Below are 26,477 nucleotides of genomic sequence, written 5' to 3' on the forward strand. Positions count from 1 at the left end.
GAACTTCCATATGCTATGGGTGTGGCCAAAAAAAATGTACAATTTAATAAGTTTTGACATACATATACATACCTGGGACCATCACCACAATCAAAATAGTGAACACATCCTTCATCTGCAAAAGTGAACTTCTGTTTAAATCCAGATCTACGTCTCTGGAACCTCTGTTTTCCCGCAGACAGTTACTGTGTGGGGAATTAAGCTTTCGCCATAGCTCTTTCTTCCTAACTGCTCACCTAAGGGAGTTTTGAATTGTTGAGATAATGAAAAGAACACCCTTTACATCCCATCATCCATCAATTAAAGAATGGATAAATAAATGCTATTGGAATGGGATGTATACGTCAACAAAATGGATTAACTCTAGGTCGCACAACAACATAGATATGTCTTAGAAACATAATGGTAAGTAAATAGCATTACAAAGAGAGTGGTACCATTTTTATAAAGTCACAGCAGGTCTAAATATGTAATTTATACCTGTTTATACACACATATTACAAAACGTAGGGGAATGATTTTAACACAGAATTTAGGAGAGTGGTTACCTTAAGGGGAGCATGGAAGAGTATGGGGGTAGGTGCAGTTATTGGTAATATTTTTAAGTCGTGAGTTGGGTAATGGTTTGTTTTTTTTTTTTAATCTTTATCACTCAATGAATTTATTACATTTATAGTTGTAGAATAATCATCACAATCCAATTTTATAGGATTTCCATCCCACAACCCCAGCGTATCCCCCCACCCCCCGAACTGTCTCCTTCAGAGACCATAAGTTTTTCAAAGTCTGTGAGTCAGTATCTGTTCTGCAAAGAAGTTCAGTCTGTCCTTTTTTCAGATTCCACATGTCAGTGAAAGCATTTGATGTTGGTATCTCATTGTATGACTGACTTTACTTAGCATGATAATTTCGAGGTCCATCCATGTTGCTAAAAATGCTGGTATTTCGTTCCTTTTAATGGCTGAGTAATACTCCATTGTGTATATGTACCACCTCTTCTTATCCACTTCTCTGTCGATGGACATTTAGGTTGTTTCCATGTCTTAGCTATTGAAAAGAGTGCTGCAGTGAACATCGGAGTACATGTGTCTTTGAGAGTCATGGTTTTCTCTGGATAGGTGCCCAGGAGTGGGATTGCTGGATCAAATGGTAATTCTATATTTAATTTTCTGAGGAATCTCCATACTGTTTTCCACAGTGGTTGTACCAATTTACATTCCCACCAACAGTGTACTAGGATTCCTTTTTCTCCACACCCTCTCCAGCACTTATTGGTTCTTAAATATTTATTGTGTTACATACTTTGTAGGTATGATTTATTATAATAAAAAGTCATTAAAAGCAAGAAATTACGTTATCACTTTGAACATTTATGTTCACATAATATAGGATAGTTTAAACCCAAAATATTTTAATGAAAGTTGAGAGCCCTTGATGAAGAGTCTAGGTTTGTGGTAATATGCTGAATAGGAGAGAAGGAACAATTGAAATTATTTAGTGATGTGGATGTGGAAACCACTTCCTGGATGGGCCATGAACTGTGCTTCACTGAATGACCCCAAAACACCATTAGCCGTAGTTTTTGTTGTTGGTTATGGGGTAGGGGGAGGAATGAGTAGAGAAGAGATTTAAGTCAGGATTTCTTGTGTCTAAGGATATTGAAGGTAGAAGATGCTTATAGCCAAAAATTATGGCAAAAATTTAAGCACCTTATAAAACTATCTAGTATCTTTAAAAAAAAAAAAATTAACAAGTCAACCCAAGAAAGATTTAATTCTGGAGAGAAAAATACCATAGACCAAGTGTCCTGTAAAAAGGACTGGAACGTATGTGGGTTTCCTCTTAAATGGCATTCTATATAGTTTCATCTGTTCTCTGTCTATTTTTATGTAATAATTGCTAAATGAATGCTAAGTATAGCTTTGGCTATAATTAGATTTTCTAATTTTTAAAAGCATAGCAGATTAAAGAAAAAAAGTCTGGGCAAATGTGTTTCACAGTTAAGCCCACTTTTTGGTACTTGGCCGTCTGCCAAAGATACCATGTTTCAGGCCCCGCCATCCATCTGGTGGGAGCTTGTCTGATTTCCAGACAGGACCTAGTGGTGTCTGAAATGTAGGTCTTACAGCATCCAGAATCCTCCAAACAACTGCTGCGATGGCAGGTGATCTCCCTTTCTAAATGAAGCAATTTGACACAAGGAAATGTGCTTTCTTAAATTTCATTTGACTGTCTATTTAGGACAAGCGTATGGGGTGTTAGTGAACATTAAACTCAATATTAAAAAAAAAAAAAAATTCACCGTGTACTAAGGAATCCCTTAACATGAAGCACAGCAACAAAGTTATTCTGTGCTCAATGCAGAAAGCTTGAGTTGCTCAAAACCCACAACTAGGAAATTCCAAAGCCACTAAAATGATACTTTTTTTCACTCCAGGATATAGTGTTCCATCCACTACACCCCACTGCTGGCTTTATTATTTTTTAAAGTTTTTGTTCTTACTCAGAGATATAAATGAAGATTTCATTCTTAGATTAGAAAACCTAGTAATTTACTGCAAATATCACCAAGTTGTTATTTTACACTGTTTAACAGCCAAGGCTTTGGGGGCAGGTGTGGGTTCTAATCTCAGTTGCCCACTTGTGAACTTTCCAAAAGAGAAGTTACCTTTACTCCATTTCCTTGCTTATAAAATGAGACTAATGCTGTAAAGATTAAAAGAGGAGACAATTCTTAGAAAGCCTGTAACCCAGAGCAAGACATTGAGTAGAGTAGTTATTAAATGGTAAGCCCTTTTTAGCTAAAATTGCAAGATAGCTCTCTATGCAATTCTGATATAAAGCCTCCTGAAACGTACATTCTTGTGGGAGAGATAAATAACTAAAGTATATATGTGTGTGTGTGTGTATACACACTAGTGATACATACTAGTGGTACATATGATATATGTATATACATATATTACTAGTGTATGTGTGTGTGTATATATATATATACACACACTAAAGTGTATTGTATATACACATACACACACACACACACTGGTGACACATACTGAAGAGAAAAAAGAAAGCAGAGAGGTGGGATATAAAATATTGGGGAGGAGTTGAAATTTTTAGAGTGAACAGATAAGACCTCAACAAAAACGGGACTCTGGAATAAAGGCCTGAAGAATAAGAAGTTGCTATCTGTGAGGCTATCTAAGAAAAGAGCATTGCAGGTGGTAGAAACAGAAAGTGCAAAGGCCCTGAGGCACGAGTGTGCTTGGTTTTTATAAGGAACTAGATGGTGGAGGATGGTGGGGTGGGAGTAAAATAAATAAAGGATCAAATATTAGGAGATGAGGTCAGAGGTAGCAGTGAACTAGTTCCCATATCAGGTAGGGTCTTGCAGATCATAGTAAGGATGCTGAGGAGCAAAACTGACTTATATTTTAAAAGTGTCCCTCTGGCATCTGTGTTGAGCAATAGACTATTACGTCAGGGAGGGAGAAGGGGAGGGTAGACAACAAGGTCAGAAGCATGGAGACCAGTTAAGAGGATGGAATAATAATCCAGAATATTATACTATCCATCTCAATGGAGTAACTAGGATGGCTTCTGCCACTGCAATGTACAGGGGTTCCTGTGCCTCTATTGTTTTTTTTTTTTTTTTTTTTTTTTTTTTGTCTTTTTGTCTTTTCTAGGGCCATACCCATGGCATATGGAGGTTCCCAGGCTAGGGGTCTAATTGGAGCTATAGCTGCCGGCCTACACCACAGCCCCAGTAACACCAGATCCGAGCCGCATCTGCGACCTATACCACAGCTCACAACGTCCGATCCTTAACCCACTGAGCCAGGGATCAAACCCACAACCTCATGGTTCCTAGTTGGATTCGTTAACTACTGAGTCACTACGGGAACTCCCCCCTGCTGTATTTATAAATACTGAGAGGCATGGGAGTCAGATCATTCTGGAAATGGTACTATCACAGTTTTTTATTTTTCTTTAGTAGATTGTGGCAATATATGACAGTCACATTTGCATATAACTTTATCTGTGCCCTGCTTGGCTGGGAAGTTTTCTTGCGAATGAAGGGAGCACTTTATAAAATAGGCAAACTGGAGTGGTCCCTGGTGATCATCCCATGGCAATGAGGCTAAATCGAAGTACTGTCTCATTGTGATAGTTATCAATTCTGACACTCTCAGGCAACTAAAAGAAAAGCAGGTTACAAGGGCTGATACGTCCCTTTGAGATGAATACAGACCACAGAGCGGTGCTTCTCCATTTCCCTGGAAGACGTCACTCAGAAAAGGGAACCCTCTCTGTGGGGTGTCGCTGTGCTGTTTATTCTCCATCAAGCTGAAGCTTTACTTTCCTTCCTTTTAAACCTTTTGATTATGATTTGCTTCTTATTGCCTTTGAAATTTGTGCTCTATTTCAAGGTTGTTAGAAAATTGGAGTAACCTTCTAATTTACTAAATTGAGATTCAACTTCAGGCATGTGACCTTTACACAAACTATCATGCAATTCTCAAATAAAATTAATTCTAATTTATGTGTGTGTGTGTGTATCTGCAATGTAAGGGTAGATACTATGTATTTTCAGTCAAACAATGGAGTGTCACAGCTGCAAACACTGGTAGAAATGATTGATTTACATTAGTATGATATAGCTGCTCCTGTTGCTGATGCTGAGTCAAAAATTCCTTTGGAGTTCCCCGTCGTGGCTCAGCAGTTAACGAACCCGACTAACATCCATGAGGACGTGGGTTTGATCCCTGGTTTTGCTCAGTGGGTTAAGGATCCAGCATTGCTGTGAGCTGTGGTGTAGGTTGAAGACACGGCTCAGATCCTATGTTGCTGCGACTGTGGTGCAGGCCAGCAGCTACAGCTCCTATTGGACCCCTAGCGTGCACCTCCATATGCCATGGAGGCAGCCCTAAAAAGACAAAAAGACCAAAAAAATTAAAAAAAAAAATTCCTTTGAGAGCCTTTCAAAGATCTGTAGGAGTTGTGACCATTTTAATTGGTATCAGATCAAACATGAAAAGATACAGTGCAATTAAGTATCATAATAAGATGTCAGTAACATATGCTCATTATAAATTGAGTACATTTATTTGTCAGTTTAATTACAAACATTTCACATTTTCCTTAGGTGGCAAAGGAATTAGATTATCATTTTATATGTTTTATGTGCTGATAACATAAAATCTCAGATATTGAGATGTCTATTCCTATAATTTATATTTCTATTTCCACAATACCTTTTTCATAGCTGTCATTTCTTTAGGTTCCCGAGGACCTCCCAGTGGGATGTGGAAAGTAGGGATTATAGCCCTATTTTACAGCAAAAGAAAGAAACTTTGACATTTAGGAACAGCTTCAAGATCATTTGACTGTAAATTATAAAGTGGATAGACTCAAGTCTTTGGATTCTTAGCCTAGGACCCTATACCCATACCATGCCGTTTTCGTTAGCTCTTGTGGAGATTCGTGGAGTGCTGGTAGTTCTACAGTAAATGCAGATATTTTGTAGGAAGTTTGATTCAATAGCAGTGAACAGACATGGCAGTATTCTTCTGTTTGAGATATCTAATTGATGCATATCTATAGATGTCCTACTGATGTCCTCCCAGAAATTTGCATTAAATCCAGAAGGATGTCAACACATGCTTTTTTAAAATTTTATTTCATTTTGTTTTATTTTGTCTTTTTAGGGCCAAACCCACAGCATATAGAAATTCCTAGGCTAAGCGTCAAATCAGAGCTGAAGCTGCTGGCCTACACCATAACAATGCAGGATCTGTGACCTACACCACAGCTCACGGCCAGATCCTTAACCTCCTGAGCAAGGCCAGGGAATCAAACCTGAATTCTCATGGGTACTTGTCGGGTTTGTTACCTCTGAGCCATGATGGGAACTCCAACACATGCTTTTTAAAGGCAGATAAATTTTTTTTTATGAGAAGTCTTTTTTTTTTCATATGTAATGATTTTTATTTTTTCCATTATAGCTGGTTTACAGTGTTCTGTCAATTTACCACTATACAGCAAGGTGACCCAGTTACACATGCATATATACATTCTTTCTTCTCACATTATCATGCTCCATCATAAGTGACTAGACGTAGTTCCCAGTGCTACACAGCAGGATCTCATTGCTTATCCATTCCAACGGCAATAGTTTGCATCTATTAACCCCAAATTCCCAATCCATCCCACTCCCTCCCACTCCTCCTTGGCAACCACAAGTCTGTTCTCCATGTCCATGATTTTCTTTTCTGTGGAAAGGTTCATTTGTGCCATATATTAGATTCTAGATATAAGTGAAATCATATGGTATTTGTCTTTCTCTTTCTGACTTACTTCACTTAGTATGAGAGTCTCTAGTTCCATCCATGTTGCTGCAAATGGCATTATTTTGTTCTTTTTTATGGCTGAGTAGTATTCCATTCCTATGTATATATACCACATCTTCTTAATCCATTCATCTGTTGATGAACATTTAGGTTGTTTCCATGTCTGGGCTGTTGTGAATAGTGCTGCAGTGAACATTTGGGTGCATGTGTCTTTTTCAAGGGAAGTTTTGTCCGAATATATGCCCAAGAGTGGGATTTCTGGGTCATAGGGTAGTTCTATGTATAGTTTTCTAAGGTATCTTCATACTGATTTTCCATAGTGGTTGTACCAATTTACATTCCCACTAACAGTGCAGAAGGGTTCCCTTTTCTCCACACCTCTCCAGCATTTGTTATTTGTGGTCTTATTAATGATGGCCATTCTGACAGGTGTGAGGTGTTACCCCATGGTAGTTTTGATTTGAATTTCTCTAATAATCAGTGATGTTGAGCATTTTTTTCATGTGCTTGTTGGCCATCTGTATATCTTCTTTGGAGAAATAAGACAGATAAATCTTAACAATGTTAAATGAAAGAAGTAAGTAACAAAAGAGAAAATGTAATATGATTCCCCTTAGAGAAAATTCAAATACAGGCAAATGAAGCTTGGGTGTTAGGAGTCAAGATAGCAATTACCTTTTGGGGGGCTGTGTGGTTGGGGGTTATTGAATTTACCTGGGTGCTAATCATATTATTCCCTTGAGAATGTTTGTTGATTTTTCATTCTTAAGTAAGATTTGTCTTAAGTGCCTTAGGTGGTAGCTAGTTGAAATGCTTTCAACTTGAAGAACAGTTCTTATGTGTCTATTATGATTATAAACTGCCATTTCCCAACAAAAGTCAATTACTCTTTTGTTGTTGTTGTTGTTATTTCCTGAGCCCGTCACATTTCTTTTGAGTTCTTGGCAATTCCATGTCATAGAACCAGCTGCTGGAGCCAGGGTGAAGTGCATCATAAAATGCTTGCCAAAACAACTTTCTTGCTTACACTTTTTAGAGAAAGGCATTAAGGAGGGTTTCCCAGTTAGGATGTTAATCTGTATCAAAACAGGCACTGCTAGAAATGTTTTCATGGGATTCTGATAAGGCTCGGAGCAGAGCTTCAGTCAGCTTCTTATAATTTAACAATTTCACACTGATTTTTTTCCCATATAAATAATTTCCAAAGAGCACAGATAGTCGAATAACAACAGCTCTGTCATTTTCAAAATGTTCCTTGGGGTCAGAGCCTAAGGGAAACGAGATTGAGGCTAGAAATTCCTTTCAGCAAAACCAAATTTTAATAAAAACAGAAACTGATGGCTACACTCATGATATTTCTCTGGGCTTCTACTGTTAAACAAAATCCACAAGCTTTCTGATCACAGTAAATAGAGAAGAAAAACAGGAAAAACTTAAAAGATTTTGTGGATCAGCAAAACCATTTGCAGGCCTCAGGACTTAGAGGCTAAGGCCTCTGTGAATCATATATATCTGGGTCATTTCAGGATGGTGAGCAGTTCTCTGGCAAACCATTGTTTCTGTTCCTAAATGGGATCAATTTTTTTTAAATGTATTTTTAAATGCTTCTGCCAACATTTACACACTATAGCTTCCTCTCACCTTTTCCCCCTGCAGTGTTCTATCTCTTCGTTGGAAGAGGAAAGACTTATATCCACCAGGAGACCTAAAACGCCAACCTCAAGTGACTTCTCTGACCTTAACACTCAAACCAACTGGACCAAGTCACTTCCCTTGCCAACACCGGAAGAGAAGATGCGACAGCAGGCCCAAACCGTCCAGGCTGATGTGGTTCCTATTAACATAACTGGTATGCTTTGCTCTGCACAGGTTCCCAGTGTTCCGGGAGAAAGAATGGCTATTGCATTTTGTTTGTTATATGCTCTTTCTTGGCATGTCATTTATACATCAGAGGTAAATGGCTGTGGTCTGACTTCCTGCTCTTTGTTTAATGAAGGCAATACCAAAATATATATGTGTGTGCCTGTCAAATATCTATTGCTTTTAGATTAGAAGACTCTGTCACCAAAGGTTGATGTCAAAGAACTTAGCGGTCTAGCCATTCATCTCAAGTATGTCTTTTAATTGAATTGCCTTTTAAAACTATTTTGGCTCTATAGGAATATCTCCTCAATGTGATCTCGGGTAGGAAAAAATGAGGTTTCCCTTCTAAAGGGCTATTTTAATTCAAATTGATAAAAGTGAAGAAATAAGAGTTTTATGGTATTTCTGAATGATAGATTTTACCTTCTTGCTCCCTCAAATAGAAAAAAGGGGAAAACTACTTGAAATAAAAATATCAAGTAAATGAATAACTGAATATATTTTTAAAAACTTAATAGGATGGTAAAATTGTATCTCGAGCTCCATAATTTGAAGCCTACAATCATCAATAAAAAGCCATTCCTTCTGAGTATAAAATTTTTAGAACATGTTACATTAAGCTGAAGTATGAATATTAATTGCCAAACATGAGATTCTAATCATTGATTATTAAGGTGACCACAAGGTACATAAAACTCAAAGCTGCTATTTTACAAACTTAGAAGAACAATTAAAAGATAGCAGAATTTTTCTGCTTCATAGCCTGAAGAGAAGATAGGTCAGTCGGGAGTATACCAAATACAGAATAGTTAATAGCTTTAGCCATTAGACTATGTGTTCAAGAGAAATAGATTACTGATAGTCATATAATCAATTAGTCTATACAGTGCCTGGCCTATAGGGTCAGAACCTTAAAAAAAAATCAGTGACCAATAAAGATAAGTTTTCATTAAAAATCAGAATGAAAATACATAACAACACTCTTGCTGTGTTTCTGAGGCTACTACTCTTGATTACTGTTAGGAAGCTTTTGCCATGGCATTGGTGAACTTGTAAGGAACTAAAAACATTTTGATAGTTATTGGAGAATTGTTTAAAATCTTATAGAATGTTTTGAGATTACATTTAAAACTCTATTTTGAACTCCAGAGAAATTGAATAAATAAGTACATAATTTATTTTAAATTCCATCTGCATTTTTCCACATTTACTATACTTAAACCTTAAAGGAATAACATGGCATTTTATTCCAATTTTTTTGCAAATAACATTGCTGATTTTTGTGAGTGTGATTCTTATTCACCTATATCATATTTTTTCAAGATTATTTTCATTAGTAGCTGTGTTTCAGAACAAAGTATAATGTTCATTGCTCAGTGAAATACATGGATGCCTATTTTTTACAAGAAAATGCATTGCACTATTTGATTGATTAAATGCAGCAGAAACATAATTCCATTATACATGATAAAATGCCTCAGAAATAATGTTATAAGATGTTGCTATGAAATGTGACAATCCTTAATGGAATTAGGGTAAAGTACATTATTGCGAGATTAGGAAATTTAAAACAGAGTAACTAGAGTTTGGGGAATAAAAAATAATTTGTGATGAAATGCAGTGTCACAGCAGCAGACAGTATCGATCTCCTTGAGCTTAATTCTCTCCTGTTTGATGACTAAGTAGATATGAATTACATATACTTTAACAAGAGGGCTTGAAAATGCTGGACAGGAAAGGTGAATGACAAGAAAGAAATGAGCAATATGAGTTAGGACAAAATGAAGTATACTTTTAATTGAGTGATTAACATTTTCAAAAATGTGGAAAGCAAATATACCTAATTACATATTGATCCATTTTCTGGATCATATACACACATATATTTCATAAAGAAATAGTTTTTCTAATATTCTGGTATAAAGAAGCATTAGTTTAAACTGTTTACTTTTAGTGGTTGAATTGGCATAGGTTATACAGCTTCCTTCTCTTTAAATGATATGTTTCTAAAGCCATAGAGGATTTTTGAGATAAAAATGTAGTTTCCTGTAGGGAATTGTCATGTGCTTGTTTATTTGGGTGAACATTGACCTTCCATTTGGTTTTCAGTATAGTTCAGCAGGGGGAAGAATGCCGGTAAATATATTATTTCCAATCCAGAGAGATGCTCGCCAGGCAAAGAGGTAGCACATTAGTACAATGAGCTGCTGGCTTGAAAATCGATTTAATCCCTTTAGCCATAGTTCTCTGGGGACTCCATCATGTTCTAAAAGTTAAGGGGGAAAAATATTTAAAATGAAATGTGCACATGAATATGTTCCATAATCTGCTGTGTGGGATAACAGCTCTTCCACTCGGAAGATAAATAGAGTGGGTAAACATACTTTTACCCTTCTTACAAGCTGCCTTTGTACCGATGTTTGAGCTAGCTAAATTGATTTCTAAGTCGTAATCATGACTGACTAATGACACTTTTCAATGAAGGGAACAATTCAGTTCCTCTCAATTCAGTAGATATTTACCGAATAACTACTTTCTGTCAGGCATTAGCAGAATGCCACAGGCAATGCTAAGGCACGTGATCAGGAGCCTAGCCTCCAAAAATGTATATTCCAGCAGGGGAGACAGTCCTTTGAGGTCACGCTGGGAGAGACAGTGTTTGGCACCATCAATGGTGTCTGTCTTAAACGTTCATCCTCATGGTTTGTTTCTTAATTTCCTCGGAACTTGGGTGGTTTATCTTTAGGTTTAGGCAGCAAAACTGGCAACTACATGCAACTATCTATTAATATTTTGTCCACTCTTAATGGCTTTTGCTGTAAGAAAATGTTTTTCCTCTGCTGCAAGGAGCTAATGGACCAGTGAAGTCCTGGCCTGCCCCTTACAAGCGCCATGTGTGCCATTTTATATAGAGACCCATTTATCAGAGTGATGGTACTTTCTGGTGTTTCAGGATCTTCTCTAAATCATTTCTGTTTTTCTCCATTAGGAACAAAGTACAAGCATTTTCAAGTTTGCGAACATTTATCTATTTTGTTGCTTTGTAGATGAAATGTGGTTTGATCATTCACATCTTTTATCCTCTGTTGCACCTTATCAGTTCCATTCGCAATTTATTTCTATTAAAATAGAAATAGCACCTTATTGGTTCCATTCACAATTTATCTGTATTAAAATAGAATATAAATTATTCACAACATACCCACTTTGAAGGTGCATCAACATTGCTAAAAAGAGTGAATAATTTTTATACTTCTTTTACAACATGAACGTATATATTTTGTGTATTAGAGAACTGCTTTTTAAGTCTCTTTTTCAAGAGAACCATTTAACTACCAATACTTTAAAGCAGCCCAATCAACTGATATGTTAGCAATTTTATGGTTTTCCACAGTGTGTTCATCACACAGCTTACACGCGAGAAAGAAAAAACGTCCTGTGGATGTGGCATTCTGGGTTTGATTGTGACATACCTGAAATGTCGGAATTCAGATCAACTTTAAAAAGGGACTAAGAAACAGAAGTAGTTCAGCTTTAACAACAGCGGTGCTACTGGGTCTCATTGTGATAGAAGTACTTTATCATTATAAGGCCTTTTCTTTTTCATATTCGTTGTATCTCACACCACAGCAATGACTGTAGTTATCCAAGTTATTGGCCTCCTTGATTGAAGAAAAAAGTCTCCATCCAAGAATTCCTGATTAAATTATTTGTTTCATCACATAGGACAGGACCTTGGTCTCTGGAGGGGACCAGGTGAATCAAATCTATTCATCATTGGCCCCGCATACACACTGACATGGAGCATGATTTTGGCGACCAGAGAACTTCTGTGAAACACTTCCAAAATGCTCCATTTTAAAAATAATACAAAATCACTCTTCCGGTGTGTTATTCACCGGTTTGCATTTGCCAGCCCAGCTCATTTGAGAAGGAGCCCAAGGTGCTTCCTTCAAAAGGACCCACACATAAACAAATGGAAAACAGCCTTATGATGATAATGTGCTCTCCTTCCTTTTTTGCCCTTCAGCATCCATTCATCATCGTATGACTGGCTAACATCATTATTAATACCTCCTTATCATTTTACAACAAGCTTCTGGAAGAAAGTGCATGGTGTCGGCTTGCTTGAAAATAACATTGCTTTGCTTGTTCTGCTACTCTCCATTAGGGGAGAATTTCGATCGCCAGGCCAGCCTCCGGCGGTCTCTAATTTACACAGACACTCTGGTAAGACGACCGAAGAAAGTCAAAAGGAGAAAGACTATTACAGGCGTCCCTGACAGCATACAGAAGGAGCTAGGTATGGCTCATCAGAACTGTATTCTGTTGCCCCTCCTTGCTGCTCACCATGACTTGGCTAACCTCATGGGTGGTGCTTAGGAAACCGATACATTCTGATAGCCTTTTGGTGCCACCGAGAGCCAGCTTCTTTCCTGAACAAGGCATTGGGTACAAATCTGAATATCCCATGCAGATGGTTTATTGAATTTTGCTGAGCAGGTAAGAGGAAGAGCATATATGAAAACAATGAACCGGGATGATAGAAATATATGTTTACATCATCATCTCTGTGTCCCTTGAACAGTGGGCATTTCCGCAAGTCAGTTTACTTTTAATTTAGAGCTTAAGGTTTTATAAAACCAAAAACTCATCCTAGAACTTCACATTATGAGCGTGGACTTCAGTAGTTATACTGACAATATCAGTGGCATTTTTGTCATCAGAGAGACAGCAGTGTAGCATAATTAGTAATTACCAGTACAATAAAAGATGGTCGTTTAGGTTGGATTGTGCCTTACTGGTACTTCCGGTGAAACAGTTTCTTAGCTTTTTGAATCAGCACTTTTCAACCTGTGATTCAAAACAGAAAACAACAACACAAATCTCTTGGCTGGTGGAGCAGGTGGTTTACTTCCTTACTCATCCCTTTTGTTTTGCTTACCTTTATGTATGCTTTGGATAATCCTCTCCTTTCTTCCTCGATTCATGTCCTCTCCCTATTTGTTCACAGCCATCAGGAACGTCTGCCAAAGCAACAGGGTCAAGAGCAGGGACCCCAGTGCCAGGCTGCTTGGGTTTGAATCCCATCTCTGCCCCTTACTCTCTGGGTAGCCTCAGGCTGGTTGCTTCACCTCTCTGAGTCTAATTTTTCTTTCAAAAACTGGGGTCAATGATGTTAATCAAACCTACCTCATAGGGTTGGGTTGTTTTCAGATGTCATGAACACAACAGGTGAAGCACTTGCCGTCCGGTGCTGCTCTCAACACAACAGCTGCTATTATAATTATTGTATTGAACTTAATATTGCCTATCTTGAAAATTGCCTTTTTCTCTTTGGCCAATGTGTGGACTTACTTCCTTAAAAATATTTCATCAGATGTTTTTACTTGTGTTTACCCTTGGGGCCCGAACTCTAGAAACTCTAAATTATGGTTTCTAAACTTGCCTGTTAGGGCTTTTAGTCAAAATGAGTTTATCCTGGCAAGAGTGATATGTGTTGTAGCATTCTGAGGTTGCATTTTAGCTTCTGGGTTCTGCAGTCATCATTCCTATGTGTTTTTCCCTAACACCCTTGCGTAAATGCCGTGTCTTAGGGAGGGAAGGCACATTTTCTCTCTTGCTGTCATCCAGTTCTACAGTATGTGCCCTCTGCCTTCCAGACTGTAGCAAGAATGGGACAAGAATAGCAATGCTTTTCCTCTGCTCTAGGAAGCTCCAGTGATCCAGTGGACCAGCAGGGCTCATCTTATCCCATAACACGGGGTGTATTACCAACAAACACAAGCTTGCACCCACAGGATTTATATAAAGTTTGCCTCTGTTCATACCCTCATCTGCTTCCTTTAGTGGGCCACGTCTCCTGTATCCCATTCTTTCAATTCTTTCAGACCTGTTTTCTTTTTTATTCCTCTCTCTCTTCTTTAGGTGACAGCTAACTGAGAAAAAATAACATGTACTAGTATGTTTAGTAGATATTTATGGGCTAATTTCTTACAGCACTCAGATAACATTTCTATTTTAACTGCTCTTTCAGAAGATGTGCCTTAACCTAGAAAAGCAACTTTAAAGACAGCTCTTTGTAAGATAACAAGCTTGATGTTTCCAGGTAGGCTACATTTTAAGTGGCTTCCCAACCAAAATGGGCAGGTTTGGATGGCTTTGTGCAAAGAGTGTAAGAATAGTTTAGCCCAGATAAAGATATACACATAAGTATTCAATATGAATTATCTATCCATCTATCTATAATATGATTTCTAGAACCTCCAAGTTATGAACTTTTATCACTTTTTCATTACTCAGCCAACCAATATGGAGCCAGTAACTCAGGTGCCTCTTTGACCCTACTGAAATAATCTGACCAGCTAGGTAAATCATATCTTCTATAATTTTAATATGTTTAAAACCAGTAATTGAGTCTCTGGGGCCCATGTTCATTTCTCTTTTGCCTATAACATAGCAACACCACTGCCGCGGGAGGAAAGAAAACAGTTTTCCCCACACCATCTGTGTTGTGAGTGTTGCCAGATATTTAGTAGATATTTATGGGCTAATTTCTTACTTCTTAATGAAGTTGATGTCATTGCACCATTGATTACATGACCTGCATCACCCCTGGAGGTTAACTGAGACAGCTGTATCTAAGAGCTACTTTTTTTGTTTGTTTCTGTTTGTGTTTTAAGGGCAGACGACCATTCCAACATTACATTAGTATAGATAGGCTAGTTAGAAGGATTAGTGCATAGACTAAGGGAAAGTGACATTAGATTACAGTAACATTCAGCCAAAAAATTGGATCATATCTTTTTTTTTTTTTTTTTTTTTTTTTTGGTCTTTTTAGGGCTGCATCCAGGGCCTATGGAGGTTCCCAGGCTAGGGGTCAAATCGGAACTATAGCTGCTGACCTACACCAGAGCCACAGCAACCTCAGATCCTAGCCACATCTGCAACCTACACGACAGCTCACGGCAACGCCAGATCCTTAACCTACTGAGCAAAGCCAGGGATTGAACCCGTGTCCTCATGGATACTAGTCGAGTTTGTAAACTGCTGAGCCTCGATGGGAACTCCTAGATCATATCTTTTCTTTATTCATTCATTTGGGTAATGGTTGACCTTGCCCTTTCTCCTAATATTTTGTCCTTATAAGGTGTCTGATTTGAAATCTTTGTATTACCTAACAAATGATTATCAAAAATAGACACTTTGGAGTTCCTGTTGTGGCTCAGCAGGTTAAGAGCCTGACATAATGTCCATGAGGATGCAGGTTCAATTCCTGGCCTTGCTCAGTGGGTTAAGGATCCAAGGTTGCCCTGGCTATGGCATAGGCATATGGCATGGGACAGCTACAACTCCTATTGGACCCCTAGCCTGAGAACTTCCATTAAAAAAAAAAAAAAAAAAAAAAAGATGCTTCATATTTTCTTTAAGAATTAGTCTTCTTTAGAGAGTTCCCTTTGTGGCTCAGCGGTTAACGAACCTGACTAGGATCCATGAGGATGCAGCTTCCATCCCTGGCATCACTTAGTGGGTTAAGGATCCAGTGTTGCCATGGGCTGTGGTTTAGGCTGGCAGCTGTAGCTCTAAGTTGACCCCTAGCCTGGGAACTTCCATATGCCGTTGATGTGGCCCTAAAAGGCAAAAGCAAAAACAAAACAAAACAAAAAGTAGTGTTCTTTAGATATAGAGCATAGGGAAGGATGGCTGAATCAAACAAATTAAATTTTTTAAGGATATGATTATCTATAAAAGAAAGACTTGGAGATTGGACCCCTGGCCTGGGAACTTCCATATGCCACGGGTATGGCCCTAGGAAAAACCAAAAAAAAAAAAAAAAAGAAATTGGAGTTCCTGTCGTGGCTCAGTGGTTAATGAATCTGACTAGGAACCATGAGGTTGTGGGTTCAATCCCTTGCCTTGCTCAGTGGGTTAAGGATCTAGCATTGCCATGAGCTGTGTGGTGTAGGTCGCAGACACAGCTGGGATCCTGCGTTGCTGTGGCTGTGGTGTAGGCCAGCAGCTACAGCTCTGATTCGACCCCTAGCCTGGGAACCTCCATATGCTGCAAGTGTGGCCCTAGAAAAGGCAAAAAAAAAAAAAAAAAAGACTTCCCATCATGGCTCAGCGATTAACGAACCCTACTGGTATCCATGAGGTTTGATCTCTGGCCTTGCTCAGTGGGTTAAGGATCCTGTATTGCCATGAGCTGTGGTGCAGGCTGCAGATGCAGCTCAGATCCCTAGTTGCTGTGGCTCCGGCGTAGGCCGTCGGTTACAGCTCCGATTGGACCTCTAGCCTGGGAACCTCCGTATGCCGTGGGTGTGGCCCTAAAAAGACGAAAAAGGAAAGAAAGACTTTCACTAGGAAAGATGCAACCTGCCCACTAAACACTTCCCAGGTTACTGGGGCTTTGGATTTTTACAATCAACCTGAGATGCTTCTAGAATTAGAGAGTTAATTGTGCTTAATTTTATACAGCTTTTACTTGAAAATCTGTAGTGGACTCTAGAGACAAGCCAGTATGTAATGCTTTAAAATCAAGGTGTGTTTTTCTGTTTAAAGCATATTATGGTATATAATTTGTTGCCTTCCATTTAAAAAAAATCAGACTAAATTTCTAATTTTTTCTTTACTCTCATCTTAAGCATGCATAGAATCACATTTGAACAGCCTGTTATGAGGTTTCCTCTCTTGGATAGGATTATTTTCTTGGTATATAATTATATTTGAATAGTTGGGTACTTCTGGAACTTATCCCAATATGTATTCCCAAGCAGAAAAGTTCTTTTTAAAATAATTTTCTTCTGAATAATTTTTGTTGGTTTCTACTAAGAACATTACTTTAGACTTGTCAACACTTTTTGAAAATTCATACACTAAACCTTAAGTAAAACTAGCTTGTAGATTTCTATCATTTTTTATTACATTAAAACTAACTTGTAGAGTTCTATCATTTTTTATTTAAAAATTGGTCGTCCCTTTTACTATAATAAGTGAAAGAAAAATACAATTATTTTAAAATCAGGTAAATTTTGTCAAGATTTTTAGTAGCACGTGAGTGGTCTATATTTGTAATTTGTTCTTGTTATTTAATCAAGATAGCATATATGTGTGTCCTGTAATAATGTCACACTTTTTAACGTTGTGGAAATATTGGAGGATATGTTTTGGGAATAGAATTTTGGTGGTCCCTGTGATAAATAATATGAGGGTTTTTTATATTTTTTAAAGGTCTTTAAAATTCATTGTTATTTTAATTTTTTAAATTAAAAAAAAAATTGGGCTGGAGGTGGTGAAGAAATGGCTATAGTCCCACCTAGAGTGGTTTCACATGCAAAATTGTTACCTGAAAGAATCACAATTTTGTTTATGGCTCTTAAAAAGACATTTAAAGATTGACCACTGGCCCTATGTGGAAACTACTACAGTTTTGAAAGCAAAAGAATTAAAATCCATCTTGGGAAGTTCTTATCTTAGCTCGGTGGAAAGGAATCTGACTAGCATCCATGAGCACACAGGTTCGACCCCTGGCCTTGCTCAGTGGGTTAAGGATCTGGTGTTGCCGTGAGCTGTGGTGTAGGTCGCAGAGGCAGCTTGGCTCCTGTGTTGCTGTGGCTGTGGTGTAGGCCAGCAGCTACAGCTCTGATTCGACCCCTAGCCTGGGAACCTCCATATGCCATGGGTGCAGCCCTAAAAAAAACCAAAAACAAACAAACAAAATCCATCTTGGAATGGCATAAGGTATCTCGAACTTCTGGAATTGAACTGGTGCAAACTGATAAAGTCCTCCAAATCAGTCTCCTACCTTCTAAAATACTGAACTGCCAAAATGTGCAGTTTCTGTTTTTCTTTCCTTGAAGTGCATTCTTCTTCTGTTCCTGCCCTTTTGCCCACTTCCCCTCTTTCTGTGCACATGCAAGTGTGAGTGTGCGAGCGTGTGCACGCACGCAGTAAGTGTACTCAGCAGAGGGAGGAGGAAGAAATAGATCCTTTTGGCCCAAGGTACACGTACAAAAATGATTCATCATCATCACTGTGAAGGAAAGGGCTTCGTGCTGAGGAGCCTCCCTCGCGGGGTAACATCTCCTGTGCCGTTGCTACAAGATCATGCTGCCATTTTCACAGTAGGCTTTGGTGTTTGGATGAGCTGCTCTACCCAGTCCGGGCTGGGTGCCATGTGACAGCTAATGTAAGTGGGGGTGGGGAGGGAGATCCCAAGAATCCTGTCATCACCAGTGTCCTCGCTCATGTGAACAGGGAGGCCACTGGGTCCTTGTTGGATGATAACAACATAGAAATAATTATGGTTTGGCTACTATTTTTCAAGATTTAATTTGTCCCAATGATTACTCTGCATGGGTTGAATTTTTTTTCTCTGTATACTTTGGGTAAGTTCTTGACTTCTTTCTTTTTAAGCCTCTATTCTTTCATAGGTAGTTTAAAATCTTTTCCTAAAAAAAAAAAAAAAAAAAAAAAAAAAAGACAAATAAAATCTTTTCCTATGCTTAAGGAGGTTTCTCGTCCACTTCCCTCCCTCTCTGTTCACCCTGCCTCATGTTTCTTCTTCTTCTTCTTTTTTTGAGCATATTATTCTTTCTGTTTGGTTGCAAAGCTCCAAGAAATGAATAATCCTAATCTGAGAAAATGTTCACTGGATCCGTTCCTGCTGCCTTTTCCCCACCAGAACACAACAGATTGCTATTGAATTTTGAATGTCACCAACAGACAGATGATTATGGCTTAAGATGGATAATGAAATGTTTGAAACACAGATGGGCCTGTAAATCATTTCTTTTTCTTAGGATTTCCTTCTGACATAAAAGTTAATGTAATTAACACTGTTTTATACCCGTATCCCTCATGATGGCATCTCGGTAGCCCTACTCTTGAACTGCTACCTTGATCTGTCTTTGGGAAAGAAAATCACTGCCTGACAGATGTTCTGTGCAGTCAGTCACCTGGTAGGGGAGAGGCTACCCTCAAATCTTTACCAGAAGGAGGTAGGAAAAGTAAATCTTGGGAGTTCCCATTGTGGCCCAGCAGTAATGAGCCGGACTAATATCCATGAGGTTGCGAGTTCCATCCCTGACCTCATTCAGTGGGTTAAGGATCTGGTGTTGCCATGAACTGTGGTATAGGTTGCAGACACGGCTTAGATCCCGCATTGCTGTGGCTGTGGTGTAGGCTGGCAGCTGTAGCTCCAATTTGACCCCTAGCCTAGGAACCTCCATATGCTGCAGATGCAGCCCTAGAAAGAAAAATGAAAGAAAAAAGAAAAGTAAACCTTCCAAGGAGCACTCAGCCTTGATCTCAAAGGGAGTAACTGGAGTTCCCATAGTGGCACAGCAGAAATGAATCCTACTAAGAACCATGAGACTGCGGGTTCCATCCCTGGTCTTGCTCAGAGAGTTAAGGATCCGGCGTTGCTGTGAGCTGTGGTTTAGGCCACAGACGTGGCTCTGATCTGGCATTGCTGTGGCTGTGGTGTAGGCTGGCAGCTGTAGCTCCAATTTGACCCCTAGCCTGGGAACCTCCATATGCTGTGGGTACAGCCCTAAAAAGACAAAAGACAAAGATAAATACATAAATAAAGGAATAATTGAGAATTCCACCTGTAGCACTTAATGTATAGGAGGATCTGAAGTATAAATGACGAGAAGTACGTGAAATTCATAACAAGGAAGTTCATCTTAGGAGCTATCCATAATTACTTACACTCTCACTTAGGTGCTAATAGGAAAAAAGAAACTAGGCCAAATAGAAAAGAATTTTTTTCTTTTACATATAAGAGGGGGCGAGGGATCAAGGTGATACCCTAACATACTGAGTTGTATTTTTAGGTGACAAGCCTCTTTCTGCTTTATCTCCAGCTTCGGGAGGCACTGGCCAAGATGATATTGGTGGCCACTCAGTGTACACCCCAGACCACTGCTCTACGCTCGGAAGGTCTGCTGGGCAGCGCTCAGAAACCAGGGATTCTAGCTGCCAGACGGATGACATCAAAGTCGTACCACCTTCGATGAGAAGAATCAGGGCGCAGAAGGGGCAGGGCATCGCCGCCCAGATGAGCCACTTCTCCGGCTCCTCTGGGAACATGTCGGTGCTGAGCGACTCTGCGGGCATCGTGTTCCCTTCTCGCCTCAACAGTGATACAGGTTTCCACAGTCTTCCCCGCTCGGGAGTGAGGGCAAGCCTTCAGCGCCTGGAGCCACAGCTGGGCGCCCTGGGTCCGGCAGAGGACACCGACAGCACGTTCCCCTACCAGCGGGGTCACCCGCAAGTACACGATGACTTAGGACATTCAGGAGGTCCCTCAAGGACTGGAACCCCACTGAGGCCCAAGTCCCAGGAACTGAGGCACTTTGAGGGTGAAACTGTCATGAGCCCGGCGTGTGTGGTTTCTCCTCACTCGACCTACTCCACCAGCATCATCCCAAATGCCACGCTCTCCTCCTCTTCGGAGATCATTGTGATTCACACTGCTCAGAGCTCAGGGCAGCTGGACCATAAGATTAGCAGCACCTCCTCCTACACAAAGATCAAATCCAGAGACCACCTCCTCTCCAGGCATAAAGACGGCCATCCTTCTCCCAGTGGCAACTGGAATGAGGGGCACTCCAACGTTGTTTCACAGGCCTCAGATCCCCATTCCTCCAGTGCAGCCACGCTGCTGTCCCTCTGTGATTCTGCAGTCACTCTAAATTCACCAGCAAATCGGGAGAATGGGTCCCAGGCCCTGGCCTATAATTGCAGAACCGACCTGAGTTTCCCCAAGCACCCCCAGGATGAGGACGGCAAGAGTGAGTCCAGTTATTCTGGCGGCGGGGGGCGCGGTGCAGAGCTCTGGGAATCCACTGCCTCGGGTAATGGGCGTGCCTCCCCGCTGAAGCCACATTTGGCAACGCCTGGTTGCTCCACTCCTGTGAGTAACCTGAGCAGCTGCAGTTTGGACCAGACGTCTAACAGAGATGATGCCAGGTCTGTGTATTCAGAGGACCACGACGGCTACTACTCCCCGCTGCACACCGACTCTGCACACGGGTCTGGGAATCTGTGCAATAGCAGCGATGGCTTCGGGAACCCCAGGCACAGTGTGGTCAATGTTTTTGATGGAAGAGCACAGAAGAACCAAGCGGACCGGTCAAACGGCCAAGACAAGACCCTTTCGCGAAACATCTCTTTGAAGAAAGCGAAGAAGCCCCCCCTCCCACCCTCTCGGACGGACTCTCTGCGCAGGGTACCCAAGAAAAGTGTCCAGTCCAACGGGCAGGTGCTAAACGAGAGCCTGATCGCCTCCCTCCAGCATTCGCTGCAGCTGAACCTCCCGGGCAAGGGCGGCAGCTCGCCCTCCCAGAGCCCCTGTAGTGACTTCGAAGAGCCCTGGTTGCCTCGGTCCCGCAGCCAGAGCACAGTGAGCGCGGGCAGCAGCCTGACCTCGGCCACCACCCCCAATGTCTACTCCCTGTGCGGGGTGACGCCGGCCCAGAGCGACACGAGCAGCGTCAAGTCCGAGTACACAGACCCGTGGGGTTACTACATTGACTACACGGGCGTGCAGGAAGACCCGGGGAACCGAGGCGGGAGCGGGGCGGGGTCAGCCAGTACCCCGGTGGCACCCGGAAATGGGCCAGGCCGCCATCCCCCAGAGGGGTCCAGGATCGCTGTACCCCCAGTGCCCGGTGGCGCAGTCAAACCAAAGATCACATCGCCGGAGAAGTCGCACAGAGTCACGTCTCCATCCAGTGGGTATTCCAGCCAGTCGAACACACCCACAGCTCTCACCCCTGTGCCTGTGTTTTTAAAATCAGTGTCACCAGCCAATGGGAAGGGGAAGCCCAAGCCCAAGGTGCCAGAAAGGAAGTCCTCTCTGGTGTCTTCAGTATCCATCTCCTCCTCCTCCACGTCTCTTTCCTCGAATACTTCCACGGAAGGGAGTGGAACTCTGAAGAAGCTGGATTCGGTGCTGGCATCTCCCCTGGCTGCTGCTCCTCTCCCCTCTCTTTCATCCGACAGGTCTCCTTTCCTCCCTCCCCCTCCTCCTTTAGCCGATTCCTCCCAGGGCTCCCCTCTGCCTCGCTCTCCCCTCTTCCCCCCTCCACCACCCGAAGTTCTCACTCCCTTCTGCCCCCCCACCGACGCCTGCTTTCCTCCGCCCCCCGCAGCACTCAGTCCCCTTCTTCTGGATTCATCTCCTCTGCCACCTCCTCCACCTGCCTTACCCTCCTCGCTGCCCCCGCCAGCCCCACCCCTTGACCCCAAATTGATGAAAGATGCCAAGCCTTCTTTCAAAAGGTCTGGCCAGCCAGAGCCCTCCCGGGAGGTCTGCCGATTGCCTTCCACCAAGGAGGAGGGCAATAGACCCCCCATGCCCCTGATCACCACGGAAGCATTGCAGATGGTGCAGTTGAGGCCAGTGAAGAAGAACTCAGGAACCGAGGTAGCACTGATACATGAACGCGCATCTCAGGAAAAACGAACTCCGGTTGTTCCCCAGTATCGTTTAAAGCCATCTGCTTTCCTGAAATCCCGAAATAGCATAAATGAAATGGAGAGTGAAAGTCAGCCTGCCTCTGCTACTAGCTCGCTCTCGACTCCTGCCAAGAGCTCGACTCAGGGTCACCAGGACAGTGTAGCCGAGCGTGGCCTCCCGAGCCACAGCCCGGACCGCGCTGGGGAGGCAGAGGCAGAGGCCGGGACCACCCCGCCCCACGAACCCCCCGGTCCATCGCCCAGCAGGAAGCCGCCCCCCATTTCCAAGAAGCCCAAACTGTTCCTCGTGGTGCCACCTCCGCAGAGAGATTTCACGGCGGAGCCTGCAGAGAATAAGAGCGAAGCATTGCCCAGCCCCACGAGAGAAGAGGCACGAGAGAGTTGTATAGCCGAGGCTGGTTCCGATGATACCAACTCTGGCAGCTCGGTTCTTGCAGGAGGAGCTACAGGATCCAAGTCCGCCGACGGAGTGGAATCCAATGTCCCCATGGTACAGCCCGATGCCTCACCAGCCCTTGCGCAGGAGGAGCCAGGCACAGGGGACACCGTGGAGAGCTGTTCCTCCCTGCAGGACCCAAGACGTGAGTCTGGTTTTCTCTTGTTCCTCTCCGACCATATGCAGCTGAAGCCGAAAGGGCTGGTACATGTTCACGTTCAAGGCAGCTGTATGTGGGCTTCCCGGGCTGCCTCACACTTAAATTACCAACTTGGCAATTTATAAGAAGAATTTTTTTGTTAGTCTAGATCTAAGGGTAGAGCTTACAGAAGGGCAGAAAGTCGAAGGGGTGGGGTGGTCAGCAGCAGGCTGGGTATTATTAAATAGCAGTGAGTAATCTCCCCGAGAGCTGCAAAAAAATGTTACAGCAAAATTTTCGAGAGATTGAGTTGGAGGTCTGTCTAGACTTTAACAGAAAAGTCACGCTGGTGTCATTTCCCCCATCTTTGTAAAATATCAAACTCTAGACCCCACTGCCTCTCCCTGCGGCTCTCACGTTGTCGGGCATGGCAGGGAAGCGTATTTGGGAGCTTGGCTAGAGAATGAAATTCAAGTCAGTCTGCCTGCTTGCTTCTCCATAGCTGGGGTGCCGGAGGCTGACACAGCCAGCCCTTCGCCAGAGGCCTCTGACTTCCTTAAGGAAGACGGGAGTGATGAGGTGATGATCCCCAGTAGACCCCGGACCACGGAAGACCTTTTTGCAGCTATTCACAGGTATCCCAAAACTCCTTTCCTCTTATCTGAATCTGCTTTGTAAGTCCCCCTTGCCAAACGTAGTTTCTTTTCTCGAGGTTTTTTCTCTAACCCAACTAGGTTTCATTAACTCAATTATTAATGTTTTAAATTCTATTTCTATGTTTTTATTTCTGTTGACCATTTTATTTCTACCTTTTTATTTCTGTTTTTATTTCTGTTTTTCTTTGCTCCACTGATTTTTATGATGATGTGCGGGACAGAGGCTCAGTGTGATGCTACCTTTTGGTTGGCCCTGCCCTTGCTAGCAAGAAATGCTGTGTCACTCATGGCAGGGTACAGGGTACAAGAGTTGGGTCCGCGCAGCCAATGGTCCCGTCCATGGTGAGGAATGCTGTGTTCTGTGGACTTGAGCTGCACAGACTAGCTCTACAGAACTTCTTTCCTAAGAGTGTTTTATTTTATGCTATTATTATTTTCATTTTATAGAAAAGCTAGGGTTTTATAGTGTAATTTCTTTGGCTACTTAAGTGTTGCAATAAAAGTACATCTCTTTAAAGCAGGAGTGAAAAATTAAATTTGCTCATTACTGTATACTGCTAGTGCCATCTACTGGCATCAGAAATTACTGTGTTTACAAAAAAAGGTAGAGTAATTTTTCAAAATAACTGTCTGAACTGTTGCACTTTTTACATGTGATCACCTTGAAAAGTGAGTATGATTTAGCACCAATGTTTTACTTATTGCCTCATTTTTCTGGCTATAAATAGCCGAGTATTCCCACAACAATGTCATTGTAAAAATGGATGAGATTATATACATGCAAATACTTTAAACTATGTATTATAGTAAACGCTTTGCTTCCTTCTAGAATTCTTTACCACAGTATTTTCAGATAAATCTTATGAATGTTCCTATGCTGCCAAGACCTTATATTGCCCTGAATCAAGGTCCCTTTTTTTTGCCCTCTTGAAAATAAACATCCTATAATGAGAATCATTCAATTCTCTTTGTGAGTGACCTTGTGTCAGGAGTATTTCTCCAGTTCTTGGAATCTAACTGAAAAGTCAGTATTGCATGACCTGGAAAGCATAGGCTGTGCAGCCCCTACCTGAGATTACTCATGCAGTAAACCTCTAACTTAGGGGGGGTTAACCAAGCTGGTACATTAAAGTGTTTGTCAGGAATTATGGGAAGTTCCCATTGTGGCTCAGTGGTTAACGAATCCGACTAGGAACCATGAGGTTGCGGGTTCGATCCCTGGCCTTGCTCAGTGGGTTAAGGATCCGGCGTTGCTGTGAGCTGTGGTGTAGGTTGCAGACGCGGCTCAGATCCCATGTGGCTGTGGCGTAGGCGAGGGGCTACAGCTCCGATTGGACCCCTAGCCTGGGAACCTCCATGTGCCGAGGGAGTGGCCCTAGAGATGGCAAAAGACAAAAAAAAAAAAAAAAAAAAAATTATGTTCCATACCTCTCGGCTCCAGTACTGATACAATGTTCGAATAGATCCTAAAAACTGCCTCTTTAGCGTTATCTGACTGGTCTCTTCATTCTCATTAGAAATAAAAAGGTAGCTAGTTATCAAATTATTCCTCCAAACAGGGAAATGAAAAATGCCACATCCTTTGAAACCAACTTCAGTGGTGTTTCTAGAGGTTTACACAGATGTTTCTATAACTCAGATCATGCTGGACACCTAATAAATTCTCAATAATTATTTTTTGCATTAAATGAAACTCTAGGAAAATTCTTCCAAGGTTCAATATCTTTCATTTGGTATAGGATGCACTGGGTTGCTAAATATGCAGGCAAATATATACATAATAACGTCCAGAGAGATGTGTTGCTGGTTGCTTTGTCTGCTAAATACTTGCTTGGTCTCAGAGAGAAACTCAACTGTTATGAGGCCAAATTACTACATGTTTTCCTACAAATATGCCAAAGATCTTTCCTATATTTTATTTTGGCAACATTCTTAAGGCACTGAAAAATTTGAGGTTCCTTCTCCTAGGGAGTTATATCTATTGCAGACACAGAAATTGGCCAATCTCTATTGTTCTGTGTATGAATGATAAAGACCAAATAGAGTATGGACAGCAGAAAGAGAACACGGACGCAGGCTAATTTTTAGTGTGTGTGTGTGTGTGTGTGTGTGTGTGTGTGTATGCTAAATATAGAGTGATACTGTATTAGCAGACCTAATAGGAATTCATCTAAAGTCTGTAATTTTTAGGGCTTTATTTTATATTCTTCAGTACCTAACCTAATAATTTAAAATAAAGAACATCTAAGTTGAAACACAGCTTTCGAATTTTGTAATGCAAATGAATTCACTTCAGATTTAAAGCCAGATGGAAAATGTGGGACACCAGTTGAAGTGTGAAGTTTTTATATTTATTGAAGTAATTAGTTTTTAAGCCAATGTTAACTGTTTAAGCACTTTTTATAGCCTTCTTCCTTAGAAATACACACATACTCCTTCTCTCTCTCTCCATATATATATATATATATATATATATATATATATATATATATATGCGCAGAGAGAGAGAGAGAGGGAGGGAGAGGGAGACACACACACACACA

The 26,477-nt window shown here is 41.3% G+C and overlaps 1 protein-coding gene across 18 annotated transcripts in view; it reads left to right on the plus strand.

Moving 5' to 3' along the window:
* NHSL1 (NHS like 1) overlaps nt 1-26,477 on the plus strand; it is a 323,641-nt gene that overhangs the window by 292,691 nt on the left and 4,473 nt on the right. For 9 of the 18 annotated variants that reach the window (XM_085024974.1, XM_085024965.1, XM_085024976.1 and 6 more), the window contains 4 exons: nt 8,007-8,199; nt 12,385-12,516; nt 20,084-23,284; nt 23,781-23,913. In XM_085024974.1, coding sequence (XP_084881100.1) covers nt 8,145-8,199; nt 12,385-12,516; nt 20,084-23,284; nt 23,781-23,913 — 3,521 coding nt within the window. In that variant the 5' untranslated portion in view covers nt 8,007-8,144. The remainder of the gene's footprint in view (nt 1-8,006; nt 8,200-12,384; nt 12,517-20,083; nt 23,285-23,780; nt 23,914-26,477) is intronic. The other 9 variants (XM_085024988.1, XM_085024994.1, XM_085024992.1 and 6 more) reach the window with 1 other exon arrangement.

This window comes from Sus scrofa, chromosome 1 (genome assembly GCF_054392235.1).
Source record: "Sus scrofa isolate SSC_HxYL_T2T_F1_AM1 chromosome 1, Sscrofa_HxYL_maternal_Yorkshire_Landrace_v2.0, whole genome shotgun sequence".
Taxonomy (NCBI): Eukaryota; Metazoa; Chordata; class Mammalia; order Artiodactyla; family Suidae; genus Sus; species Sus scrofa.